Source organism: Metarhizium acridum, assembly GCF_019434415.1.
Source record: "Metarhizium acridum strain ARSEF 324 chromosome Unknown scaffold_13, whole genome shotgun sequence".
Lineage (NCBI taxonomy): Eukaryota > Fungi > Ascomycota > Sordariomycetes > Hypocreales > Clavicipitaceae > Metarhizium > Metarhizium acridum.
Window position 1 is genome coordinate 604,148 of NW_027094016.1, and position 12,321 is coordinate 616,468.

The 12,321-nt window shown below is 49.9% G+C and overlaps 3 protein-coding genes across 3 annotated transcripts; 1 reads left to right on the top strand and 2 right to left on the bottom strand.

The window, feature by feature from the left end:
- Positions 1-354: 354 nt before the first annotated feature.
- On the bottom strand, positions 355-1,118 carry J3458_002782 (uncharacterized protein; the record flags this gene model as incomplete). Its single annotated transcript, XM_066117380.1, has 2 exons — positions 355-510; positions 543-1,118. 2 exons carry the CDS (start codon positions 1,116-1,118, stop codon positions 355-357), a joined length of 732 nt encoding a protein of 243 aa, XP_065977164.1.
- Positions 1,119-4,368: 3,250 nt separating this feature from the next.
- On the bottom strand, positions 4,369-5,208 carry J3458_002783 (uncharacterized protein; the record flags this gene model as incomplete). Its single annotated transcript, XM_066117381.1, has 1 exon — positions 4,369-5,208. The coding sequence occupies one exon, from the start codon at positions 5,206-5,208 to the stop codon at positions 4,369-4,371; it is 840 nt and encodes a 279-aa protein (XP_065977165.1).
- Positions 5,209-5,258: 50 nt separating this feature from the next.
- Positions 5,259-7,854, top strand: J3458_002784 (uncharacterized protein). The gene is made up of 2 exons (XM_007810455.2): positions 5,259-7,646; positions 7,717-7,854. Exon 1 carries the CDS (start codon positions 5,508-5,510, stop codon positions 7,221-7,223), a length of 1,716 nt encoding a protein of 571 aa, XP_007808646.1. The 5' UTR covers positions 5,259-5,507; the 3' UTR covers positions 7,224-7,646; positions 7,717-7,854.
- Positions 7,855-12,321: the final 4,467 nt, after the last annotated feature.

A 12,321-nucleotide genomic window follows, 5' to 3' on the forward strand; every position in this document is an offset into this window, starting at 1 on the left:
AATATGTGGCCGACTAGCCTTGACACAAACACGGACTGGTGCTGCATAAAGAGGGATTTTCATCCCGGGAAGGACGCATCACTTGTGCACTTGGCCAGGCACTCGCGGGTGCGACGGCGTACAACTGCAGGCCTCGATGAAGCAACTATAGAAAGAATTGAATGTGTAACAGTCTCGTCTAAAGTATCATCCATGGCTGTCTGGAACGGGACCCTGATGATTTCAAAGACTAGGCAAAACCTACCCCGCTGGGCAGTGCTAGTGTTGGGCTACAATTCCTGATGCATGTTATCCATGGCTTTTGAGCTGGGCCGCCGAATTCTGGTCGAGGTTCGCCTTGGCGACTCTGCAGGTTCAGACGGTGCCCGTGGCCGGCTCTGTGATGATCTGTTCCGCTGGTAACCCGACCGACTTTGCTCTGTGAACCCCCCACGGCTGGCTCCTGGCTGCGCTCGTCGACTGCGAAGCAGGCTTGGCGACAGCGTTGCGAATGGGCTTGGCTGCCGCGTGCTCTCATTGGGTTGCGTGGGTAGGGAACTTACTTGCAAGGGCTCTGGTGGCGTTGGTATCCAATCCATGGGAGTGAGAATTGTGCTGGCAACCGATGACGGTGCGTCCGAGTTGGATAAGTTGACACCAGGTAATGGGGTTTGCACTGAGGTGTTTATGATGAACCGCTCGACAGCTCCGAGTAGCTCGCGAGCCGTCGGACGTTCATTGGCGTCGACATTGAGGGCGGATTGAAGGTGAGGTGCGTGCCGTTCTAGGCGTAGCTGGAATGGCAACCACCGCTGCCCCGACCTGGCTGCTACTTGCTCTTCCCCATTCGACGGGAGTCCAGCCAAACACTCAGTGACAGTCACACCGAGCCCCCATATGTCGACTTTGGTCGTCTGCCCGCCGCCCGACCCAACCTCCGGGGCCATGTACCGCTCTGTTCCAACCAAAGTGTCTGATGTATCGACGGTTTTGGCGATGCCAAAGTCTGTCAGAAGAAACCTGTCACCTTGGTAGAGGATGTTCGGGGGCTTCGCGTCTCGATGGATGACTGGCGGATTGCGACTGTGAACGAAATCCAGTGCGTTTAAGACCTGGAGTAGCATCGGCGACTGATACATGGGCACCCGGGTGCCCAAATAGACTAGCGCACCCAGGTGCCCAAATTATGTCAGCACTCCTCTAGCGCTGGGACAGACCCGCAAGACCCGGCTGGAAGATCATTTCAACTAGTTACTCTCTCCAGTTTAATCTACAACTTGACAACAATGCAATCCTCCGTCGCGCTATTCGCTGAGTGCAAAGCTTGTTGCTCATTACTGTCTACCTCTATTCTCTTCCATATTTCTTTCATTCCTCTTCTCTTGTTAGCCAAAGGATGATCACCCATCTCCCGAGCGACCTGGGCTTCAATCCGCTCATCTTCCTGGTTGCTCCAGTCTAGATACGCCATCATTTCCTCTTTCGTCCATTCTCTGGACCCTGTCGCAGTGACGCGATGCTTCGACATTTGTTTGTAGTCCAAGCACCACTCGTAACTCCGCTTGTCGTATCTTTGTGGGAGCCCCATCGCTTTGCGATATTGCTGGTTGGTCTTGATGCTGCCAGCAGGTTGCGCAGCGTACCACGCATTTCTAGCAGCTACATATCTCTCATAAATGGCACCCGGGGAATCGTACCGCGGCTCTTCCAAGGTGACACCAGACAAAGACTGGACTTGCTCAACCGTTGGCCCTTCAACGGTCAACATTGGCGGACTGCCGGGCGCGTTGTTTGATGTGGCAAGCGACCCCAAGTCAGTCGACGTATTAAATCTCATGAGAGGAGATGAACGGATGGGTGGCATGCGTGCTGCAAAGGAAGAGGGTTGATCAATCTCTGCCAAGGCATCCGCCACTGCATTTGAACATTGCGACTGCTGGGTCGTTGGCACGATTTCCGGGGGGGCCTTAGAGACACCCGCAGGAGCCATTTCCGCCGTGGCACCTGAAAATGTGACTGAACTTCGAGCTTCCGGCAGAGGTACTACCGGCGACCCCTTGAACTTCAGCGGACAGGACCTCGAGGTCATAATGTGGCCTACCACGTGGCATGCGCTGCAAGTGGGAGCCTTTCTGTTACCCTGGATTCTCTCGAAACCGGATGGTTCGCGTCTTGTGCTCGTTAAGGGTTGAGTCCTATTTAGTTGGTTTGCAGCCCGGCGAGGTTCCAGAACAGGTTTTGGCAGTGCCACCCCTCGCTTTAAGTGCCAATGTGGGTGAAAATGCTCTAACAGAAGACCCTGAGCTTCTTCTTCCAGCTTCTCGAGGGTGTGGGAGCACGGCAACCCATGTGACGAAGTGAAAGTCTGACTACATAGAATCTGACGTGGCTCTTGTAGACATAACTGCCGTTGCCCCTGGACTTTGCGCAAAGCATCATGCGAAACCCTACCTCGTACTGCTTCGAACATGAGCCCGGATACATCTAGAGGTGTGCGTAACTGTTGCGAAGCTCGAATATGTTTAAGTTCCTTGAGTTGGTTTGCGATGGCATGCTTCATGGCTTGCCAAACGTCGAAAAGGTCCAAATTCGATTTCTTAATGTGTGCTTTCATCAGTGAATGGATACCCTCGGCCCTGGGAACGTTCCATTAGCGTCTTGTCAATTGCATATAGTATAAGCCACCTGCCTCGAGGTGGCCACATTGCCGAAATGCAAGTGCATATCCACCCATGCTTTAATGATCATCTCTTTGTACGGCTCGAGCCAATACATCTTGATATACCCTACACACTCTGGATATTTTTCGCCATACTTCAGTTCAAACTTGGCCAGGCGCTCGTCAAATATCTTTTCACTTGGTGAAGCAACAATCGAGTGCCAGGAGGTGTAGAATTCTTCCCATGTGTCATTTTCTGCCCGCTCTGAGGTTTCGTTTTCTTTCTGCACAAAAAAGGGCCGGCAGCGCTGGAGGACCGCTTTGTTGACATGCCAGAGGCAGAGGAGCGCTTTGGTCGTTGGAAACCAATGTGCAGCAGCGTTCATTGCAGCTAGGCATCGATCAGTCAAGACAACTGACGGAAGTTCACGCTGGTAAAGTGACCTGAGATGTTGTAACGCCCAAGAGTAATCCTCTTCCGATTCACCGGATAGAAATGCAAATGCGATACAGAACGACCGCTGGCTAGAATCTACTCCGACCATGTCGAGTAGCGGCATACCGTGTTTATTCGTCTTGTAGGTACAATCCAGCAATAATACGTCCGGGTTGCATTGTAAATACGCCACAGAGTCAGGATGGGCAAAGAAGATAGCCGTCAGTCGATTGTCTACATCCAAGCGGACGCGACACCAAAAGCCCTCGTTATCTAATTGGTCGACTAGGGCTTGAATGCTGCTCTGGCCTTCGCGAAGATCTCTCCTGGTTGCCGCAATCCGGTTGTATATATCCCGCTGAGTTGCAAGTGTTTCTGAGTGGTTATGGAGGTAGGTCCTTATTTCTCGAGGGGCAGTTCCAGACTTCACGAGTTTGGAGACGATCGCCGCATCTTTTCCCACAAGCTTGCGGTGGGCAGGGTGTGCAGAAGGATCATCGCTGGGCGCGTGATTATGTTTAGCACATTCGATGTCTGGTCGATGGCTCAAGACCCATGTACTACCATCTAGCGATTGCTTGGCTAGAACTGAAAACTTGCAGCCAGTTCTTCGGCTCGAAGTGCGTCGCACTCGATCAGTAGAAGGGCTTGGAGGAGGTTTATTCCTATCACAAGCGAATATTACTCTGACTCTGCCATTTGGTGTCTTGAGGGATTTCCCTGTTGTAAATGCGTACCCTCGAGGTTTCGCCCAAGAATTGATAGCATCAAGTAAGGACTCGCGTGATTCATATGTGCCTTCGGGTGGAAGAACGTCGTCAGGGAATGCTGCCTGATCCATGTTTCATCAATCTGATTGGCGCTGCAATGTGCAGTGGCTGCAGGAACATGCTGGGGCACAGGTTCTGTCCCAGCGCTAGAGGAGTGCTGACATAATTTGGGCACCTGGGTGCGCTAGTCTATTTGGGCACCCGGGTGCCCATGTATCAGTCGCCAGTAGCATCCTGTGGATCTGGACTTGCAATGTGTGTGGCGCTTCGCCCTTTACCAGGTTCACAAAGTCGTTGAGATTACCTTCATAAATAGGCATGAAGATTTCGATGTTCCGCTCCGTCATGAATCCCTGGGCATGCTTATACGGCACGATATGCCGCTGAGAAATGGTGAGCGTGGGACGAGCAGATGTAGAATCGGGAGCTTACGTGTTGCAGCGCCTGAACCATCTTCACTTCCATTTCTATCTTCTTCCTGAAATCTTTCTCAGAGTAGATTTTCAATTCAGGCATGTGGGCCTTTACCGCGACGATTTTGCAAGCATGGTGCGCGCCGGTATACATGTCGACGACCTTGTGGACTTCCCCTTGCCCCCCTTTTCCAAGAATCGGATCCTATCGAGGTCGGCAGGCTCAAGTGGGGTTCTAAATCGAGTATTGTGGGTATTAAGGTTCTGGATGGTTGATTCGGACTTGTACGTAGTTGCCAGTCCTTGAGCGTTTAGAGCCTGCAAGCCCGCAGCGAAGATGCGTTGCAAAGTTGACTCCAACGTTTGGTTAGGGTCGACCTGGCCAGCGAATGCAAGCTTCTTTTGGGTAATAACGGCTTCTTCGTGGTCTTGCCATGCTGGTGTTCTGATCAAAAAGCGGGCGGAACTCATGATGAAAAACCATTGGCGTTGGACAGCACCAGTGTTGGGGTTGCCATACAAGTCGGGGCTGAGTACCACGACGCACTTCCGAGGGCTCTTCCATATTTGGGAACGGCCTACATGCTTCTCTACTTTGTCGCCTGAGCCGCCGACAGTGATAACATCACAGAGGTGTGTGTCATGCTTCCTGGATATATCGTGTAGGAGCAACTCTCCGGTGTCCCTGTTGAAGTCAAAGTAACACTGGTCGTTTCTCGAGAAGCGCTGGTTGAGGACCACATCGTTGTCCTCGCGCCGGCCAAACGTTACCAGATACGGCGGGTTCTTGGGCTGCTGGTCCAGCCCAATTCTCAAGACTGGCTTGTCAGGGTCGATGTGGGGTGCGTAGCATCGGCGGGCTTCGTTAGCGGGATCCTCAATGACGGCCGCAGCATGCTCGTTTGCAGACTCGAGGTAGAAGACGGTACCAGAAGGGTCGGGAGGGTCCATTTCAGCGAAGCATGTTTGATGGTGGAAGAAGTTGGAGCGAGGTCACCATCGGGGCTTGCGCGATTCACCAGACTCATTTTGTGCTCCTTGTTGCTTTGTGCATCCTTTGACATGATTGGCCGGGACGCGGCGCGGGGAACATTGCATCAGGCAAACAGACTGGACAGGCAGCTGCGAACGCATTTCTTCTTCAGCCTCAGCTTCGCCCTGCCCTCGCCCTCGCCCTCGTCCCCTTTTTCAGCATCGCCAATCTCGCCGGCAATAGGCCTTCCAGCAACTTCCCCGTCATTCGCGTCTCCATGGTTCCGCAAACACGTGCAAGCCGCAGGCGCACCAATGCATCCACGCTTCATCCATCTGTTGAGGCCGCCTACAATCATGTGAGTACTGCATCTAGCGGCGACAACCTCAACGGAAACCCCGAGCCCAAGAGTACCAGCCATGAGGCCGATCGCCACCCAAAAGCGGAAACGGAAACCGAAGCGCCTCAGGTGCTCGTATACGTGAGGGGCGTGGAGATGAACGTACCGCAAACCTACGATCCCGACACGTACTATCCCGATAGGCGAATGCCATGGACGCCCGAACCAGAACCATATAGTCCCGAAACCTATACGGCCTGGGGTCGGAAACATTTTGGTGAAGAGTGGTATAAACTGCGGCAGACCATGATCGAGGAAAGGAACATTTTCCTTGAGTACGATCCGGTCTATCATGAACGCCAAAGAACCCTTAGGATAATAGCGCATAAGATCGAACGCCGGCCGTTTGAACCTCGCAGTCGTATATTTGGTGCGGACTGGAAACGACTCTGGGCTCGGCTTTCAAAGGAATGGGGCATTGAAATTGTTCGTTCCCCAACACCTCAGAAAAACAGCGATGATAGCGATACCGACCTTAGCGGGTACAGCACCTATGATCCTACCCCTGAATATCGTACACCCAGTCCCTTTCCCGAAGATCCGTGGGAAAGGTTAGAGTATGATCGGAAACGTTTCTCTTGGAACGAGGAGGAGTATGAATTTGAAAAGATCTTTCTCAAGGAGAACCTTATAGATATGACTAGGTGCCGACATGAAAACGAGCCAGGTGACAAGCCAGCCCGTGAGAAGCGGCAACTAATGGAAAGCTTTCGCAACAAGGACCCTCTTCGATTCCGCATTGAACAGGACCGCTTTCAGGCTCATATTGATCTCCGAAAGAAGGGATGGACAACGGAGCAGATCGAAGCTTTATATAATGCTACAGTTTCAATGCATGAATGGATCAAGAGGAACTCTGCACGAAGTAAAATGCGTTTATACCTTGCCGAAAATCTTGGAAAACCCACTCCTGAACAACAAGCTGCAAGAAGTAGCTGGTGGGATAAGATTCGAGATGCAACTATTGAGTACTACGGCGCGTGTCCACGCAAAGGGTGGGATTCTTTTGGCTTCTCAATATATGACTTCTTAGTCGGCGTCACAACAACACTGAGCTACGAGGAGAAGGAGGAAGAGGAAATCTGGCGCCAGAACACCCATGCTCGCTTGTGTAGCCGACGACAACAAGAGGCCCTGGCAAGCACCAAAGGCGATGCTCAAGCTACAGAAAAGGCGCCGAACCCATCCCCTCGACAGACGGCAAAAGCTCTACATGGGACGCGCAGCGGCCGAATTACCAAGGAGGCACCGACACACGCAAAGGCCTCGCCATCAGACCCAAGGCGTCGTCGTCCTAATCCTGAAGCGGTAGGTGAGCTCGGAAATAGCACGAGGACGGCATCCCAGATCCACAAGAGGCAGCCTAAGACCTATAAGAAGGAGCGCTCAAGCCGAAGGCAGGCAGGTAAGGCACCTGAATACGGCATGCTAGACGAAGGTGAAATACCATATTCTTTGCGAAAGCCCTCCAACACACGTCCAACAAGCCGCTCAAGTCTCCGTGGTGGCAAAAAGTCGAAAGGGGAAAGGGAGGCTAGGAGCGTGAAATCCCGAGAGACTTTGAAGTCTCGTAAATCAAGGAGAGCCGGTTGAGTTCCTCGCCAGAGGATCGAAGTGCTAAGAATAATCACCAACATGGCGGCAGGGCCGTAATGGTGAGGATAGCAATTTGCGTTGCGTGGATTGGGGTGCTGACTGCTAGCAAGTCAACCAACTATAGCGGCAGAATCTGGACATTTAATTATTTGTTTCTTGGTGTAACATTAGGACAATCTGGAAAATCTATCACGGTGTATTGCTGCCATTACTGCTGAGACCGCTCCTGGAGATGTTCACCCGACATCTATCACGACCTAATTTGATGAAGATAAATGTACTTATCTTTTACTCGCATACAGACTTTGTGTTTATGCCATGCTCCTAGAATTCGGTTTTCGGCAATTCGTGTCATGGTACTGCAAACGTGGATTTGGGTGATTGCTCCGGTTTGACGATTCGGCGCGACACCTCCCCGAGGTACGTATTGAATACCGTGTTGCCAAGTCACTTTGCTCTTGGATGTAGGCTCAGACCAACATCAAAGCAGCGTGATGAAGGCATCTTGCCTCGCAGCCAATTTGGTCGCCACAGAAACCTCCCCCCCAACAGCATCCTTCTCCGACTGTGGCCTTCAGCGACGTTGACATATGTGTCTCGCTATGACTTGCACTTGTGTCATAACCACACCATCTGCTAGCTAAGCACCGAAAAGAGCGTTGGGAGTCGTAGTATCGGATAACAGTATCTGATATCTTCCGTCGTTTTCTCAACAAGACATCATCGACCACACACCTCAGCCTACCGCTTCCGACTCCCCGCGGAGACGCAGCACTAGTCTCCATTACCTGCGGTTAATTTATACCATTCGACGTGATTAGAAAGCTTCTCTTATTCATAATTTTAAGAATTAACTTACAAAGGGAAGAAAAGATCCTATGAAGTGTTAGCGAAGGCTATAAGCTATTGTCTTGAGGTGGATTTTCCGACTGTCCCTTGGTAGCGATGATAAATTCAGGCATAGTAGTGGCTTTACCAAAGATGAAATATTGAGATTAAGGCTTACACCCCCGGTTTCTACTCTCCCTGTCAATGTTTTTTTGACGTTTTTATGACAATGACCTCGGGTTAAAAAACGACTAGATGAGGAAATATTACTTATTCACGTCAACAAACGCAATCCCACCTCATTTCCGAGGCATTTGTGTTGTTTATATTGCCTGACAACTGAAACTTTACACTCTAGTTGCTTCATTATTATCCAAGTCAAATGATCAACGGCGAAGACTACCGTAGCCGCCATGATGGGTAAGCCAATATATCCAATCTTTGGAATCAAGAGGCAACTCCCACCAGTGGACTCGGGTAGTATTGTGGTTTTAGTAGGTTGAGTGGTCGTGTCAGCGGTGGAGGCGGGAGCTGTATTGTTTGGCTCTTTGGAATCTCATTCGGCGTACCATTTAGCCCACGCAAGGGTATTGTTTAAGCCCAGTTCACCAGCGAGAACCCTCGTCTTTACAATGTTCCAGGTCTTGGGACAATCCGTGGGGAGTGTAGCCAGTCCAGAGCTATGTGCCCTCGACCATGAAGATGCCTCACTCTGCTGGATTTGTAGGAAGAGGAATCTTCTATTGTCGAGCAGCCCAACAGAGGAAGTTGATATGGCGACGAATTCCTTGAAAAATCAAGAGCCGGAAGCAGACAGCAGCTCAAATTTTAAAAGGAGCAAAGGGAAAGGTTCCACGTCAATACTTGTTCGTGCTCAATCCAACCAAGCGGGTATATTAACTAATGCCAACTATCTAAAAAGGCTGGCTGGTCTTTTTATTGGCTAGGAGCGGGCAGAACGCTCCGTGTCGGTTGGTTCTTATGGCTGGGCAAAACTCTAGCTCCACAAAGAATCCAAACAATGAATTTTATAAAAGACCCATGTATCCAGTCAGGTAATAGTAGTTTTTCCATGTATCATGTTCTGCTTCTGAGAGCCGGCAAACTAGTCTCTTGTATATTCCTGGCACTGAAATAAAGGTGCCAACTAGCTTGTCTAGACACCAAATTAACGTCATGTCCTCGTACAATAGGGAGAGAAACAAGACAAGGATGTTGCATCAGACTGGGTCCACTCTCGGCTTTTTTCCCTTTCGGAACCGTACATTATCCACGGTCATGCAATTTTGCAAAAGCAATGCAGGCTTCACTGTCATGGTGGACCACGGAAACGATCCGCTTACGACCGGACCGCACTTGTCCTATCGGCCTATTTGCATCCGGAAGCTAGGTAGAGGCCCTTGTCAAGTTCTACAATGAAACCCAGCAAATAGGATGCACAAAATGATGGTTGGTGTGCCACTTCGGTCAACAATACCTCCAGTTTAATGTGAGGCCTCACGTTATCTGACAGAAGGTTGGGCAGGTAACCTGATACTAGCTCCACTTTTTCATCCTTGATATAATAAAAAGCTAATTATTAACCCTAATTTTAACCATCCTATAATCAACCTTAATTCCCAACTTTTAACCTTAACTTTAATTATTAACCCTTGGGTCCCGTGATCGTAGCCCTCGTGTAACCCGCGCGACACTAGCTAATACAGGCATAAGACTTTACCGACGGCAAGGTTAAAATCTGTGAGGAGTGCTAGGAATGCCTCGACGGCAAACAGAGCTAGCATTGCCGAGTTTGAAAACCAGGTCCACCAAGATGTACATAGGTTTTCGCATTGAAATCGTGGACGTATCGCTAACTGGCGAAGGAGCGTGGTTGATATATGCCGCTGGATAGAGGGAAGGAGCTATTTTTCAATAATGCAAGTACTTGCAGTAGAGCAAAAGGATTAAACAAGTTAGAAGCGCGCGTCACGAGATTCATGGTTGGGCACGCGTCTCTGACGGGTTTACTATTTTGTACTGAATCCTCTCCCTGAACGGCAGAGTTATAAGATACTCGATATTATTTGCCAGTTGCTTGCAAACAGTTGGCACTGAGGACGTGACAGTGTCGAAGGAGAAAGCAGGAGCTCCAACAAGTTGCCATTCGCTTCCAGGAACATTGAAGGGACTTGGGGGCTTCTGATGTGTCTGACGAAAAATTGAAGGCTCATGTGCTGCAAGCCTGCGGAGCCATCGGCTGTTAGTAGATTTTGGCCAAAACTGTTCAGGTGCCGTTGGATATATTATCCCACTTGCCCTTCAAATATGGCCTGGCCAATACAATTCGGCATGACCCTAGATGTTTTAAAGTGTGACTGTACAATACAATCCCTGAATGTTGACCCATGAGTGATAAAGCAGGTGGCTTGGAGCAGGTATTTGGAAAAGGGGGAAGGGGTATTGAAGTGCCTAAATCTCGAATAGAATCTCTTCCTCAGACAAGTTGCTACTACAAGACTTGCTATCTCCTTGCGAATACACATGGTTAACAATTCCTGGTAAAAATAAAGAGAACTATTTCGTTGGCCAAAGACCAAAACCCCTCAAACATTTGGTTTCGATCTTTTAAGAGTCGATCCTTGGTACAACCAGAAGAGTCCCCCATTTGATTACGCCAAAAATTATGGTCCAGTTGTAGGGAACGGAGTATAGTGCTGCGTCTAAGCGCAGTGTAGTGGCGTGCTTATAACAAGCATAGATAAGCCTGCGTACATCTAATTAAAGGTCTTGAATGCACTCCCTTCCTTGACTAGATTCCATCGTAAGAACAGAAAGTCAACCAAGAAAAAAGTAAAGCCTCCGGAACCAAACTTTACGACTTGCAAGGGTACCGCGCAGCTATGTGTGCCAGCCACAGTTCCAACTTACACTGGTTCAGCTAGCAAAAAAACTAATGTCTCATCTGTTGAGGGCTTGAAAGGCTGCGCCGGGCGTAGAGTCAGCCTCGGACCCTGCGTCATGTAAGGGAAAAAAACATGAGAAGGATACTACGCACAGCAGAAACCCCACATATCAGCTAAGCCTTCTAGTCTGATGGAGTCCAAAGGCCGACGTGGCATACGTCTGGATTAAGAGAGGTGTGTAGCCGCTGGCAAGCTGCATGTTAGAGCAGCGCACACGGCATAGCTTGCGCCACATAGGAAGATGCCAGAAGAAATCAAATAAGTTAATATGTCTATCAAGTTAGCACATATTCTAAAACCCCCGAATATTGTAATCTTTTAACTACTAGAGTGCTTCTACATGAAAGCTTTCTCCGGAATGCGACAATAAGATGTCATATGTGACAGACGGTTCTTCATGTACTTGGGAGAGCGCATAGTATACGACAAGTCGAGTGGGAAAGCATGCAATACTGCCTTTCTCGGAATTATCCGCGATTTTGCGGCCAGTTCTACCAGATTTACGAGGATGATGTTTGACACGTTTATACGAGAGACCATCTACAATAGTGAAGATCACCCTGGCACTACCGACCTTCCGGATGTCATCGGCATACGAAAGAGCTCTCTTGAAAGTTGGACACTCTGAAGTGCACCATGAATCCTATTCGAATGTCTGGGAGGCATCCTCCAGGAGAATATAGCGACACGGTGGTGTTGACTCCGTAAACCGGCCAACTTCAAAGTCTTGGGTCTGCAAAGCGCGACGATTACGAAAATATTGGTAGTAGTTGAGATCAAGGTGCGCGGATTCTGTCCGCAAACGTCTTGGTCTTTGCTGTGCACGACATACGGACATCTCACGGATGCAACCGGGCTTGTCGTCGGTGCCTGTGTGTGGCAAAGGTTCCATTTGGAAAGTCATGCTCTTTCTCACATATGCATGGACAACTTCCGCGGGCTGGCTAATACCCTGACCGCGTTTCATTCCGACGATGCCATCCCAGAGACAGCGCAAAGTTGCGGCGAGTGGCGGGTGGCACAGCACTCTGCAACTCGACGAGAGAGGACGAGCGCTTTGTATGACATTGAACAAGCTTTCCTCGCGTTATAGATGCAGCCGCCCGTTGGTGTATTAGCGATGGTCGGGTAAAGACTGACTGGAACACGCCACACTTATTCGCCCACGACACTGATTACTGTCGTCCACTTACAACGAAGGTATCTTGTGTTTTTGTGGAAGAAAGATGGCTACATTCCTGCAAAGCTCTCTTTCATGAATGCAATCTAAATAGAGATGGGCGGCCGTCACTCGTTCCGTTTTGCTCCGAACGACAAGAGAT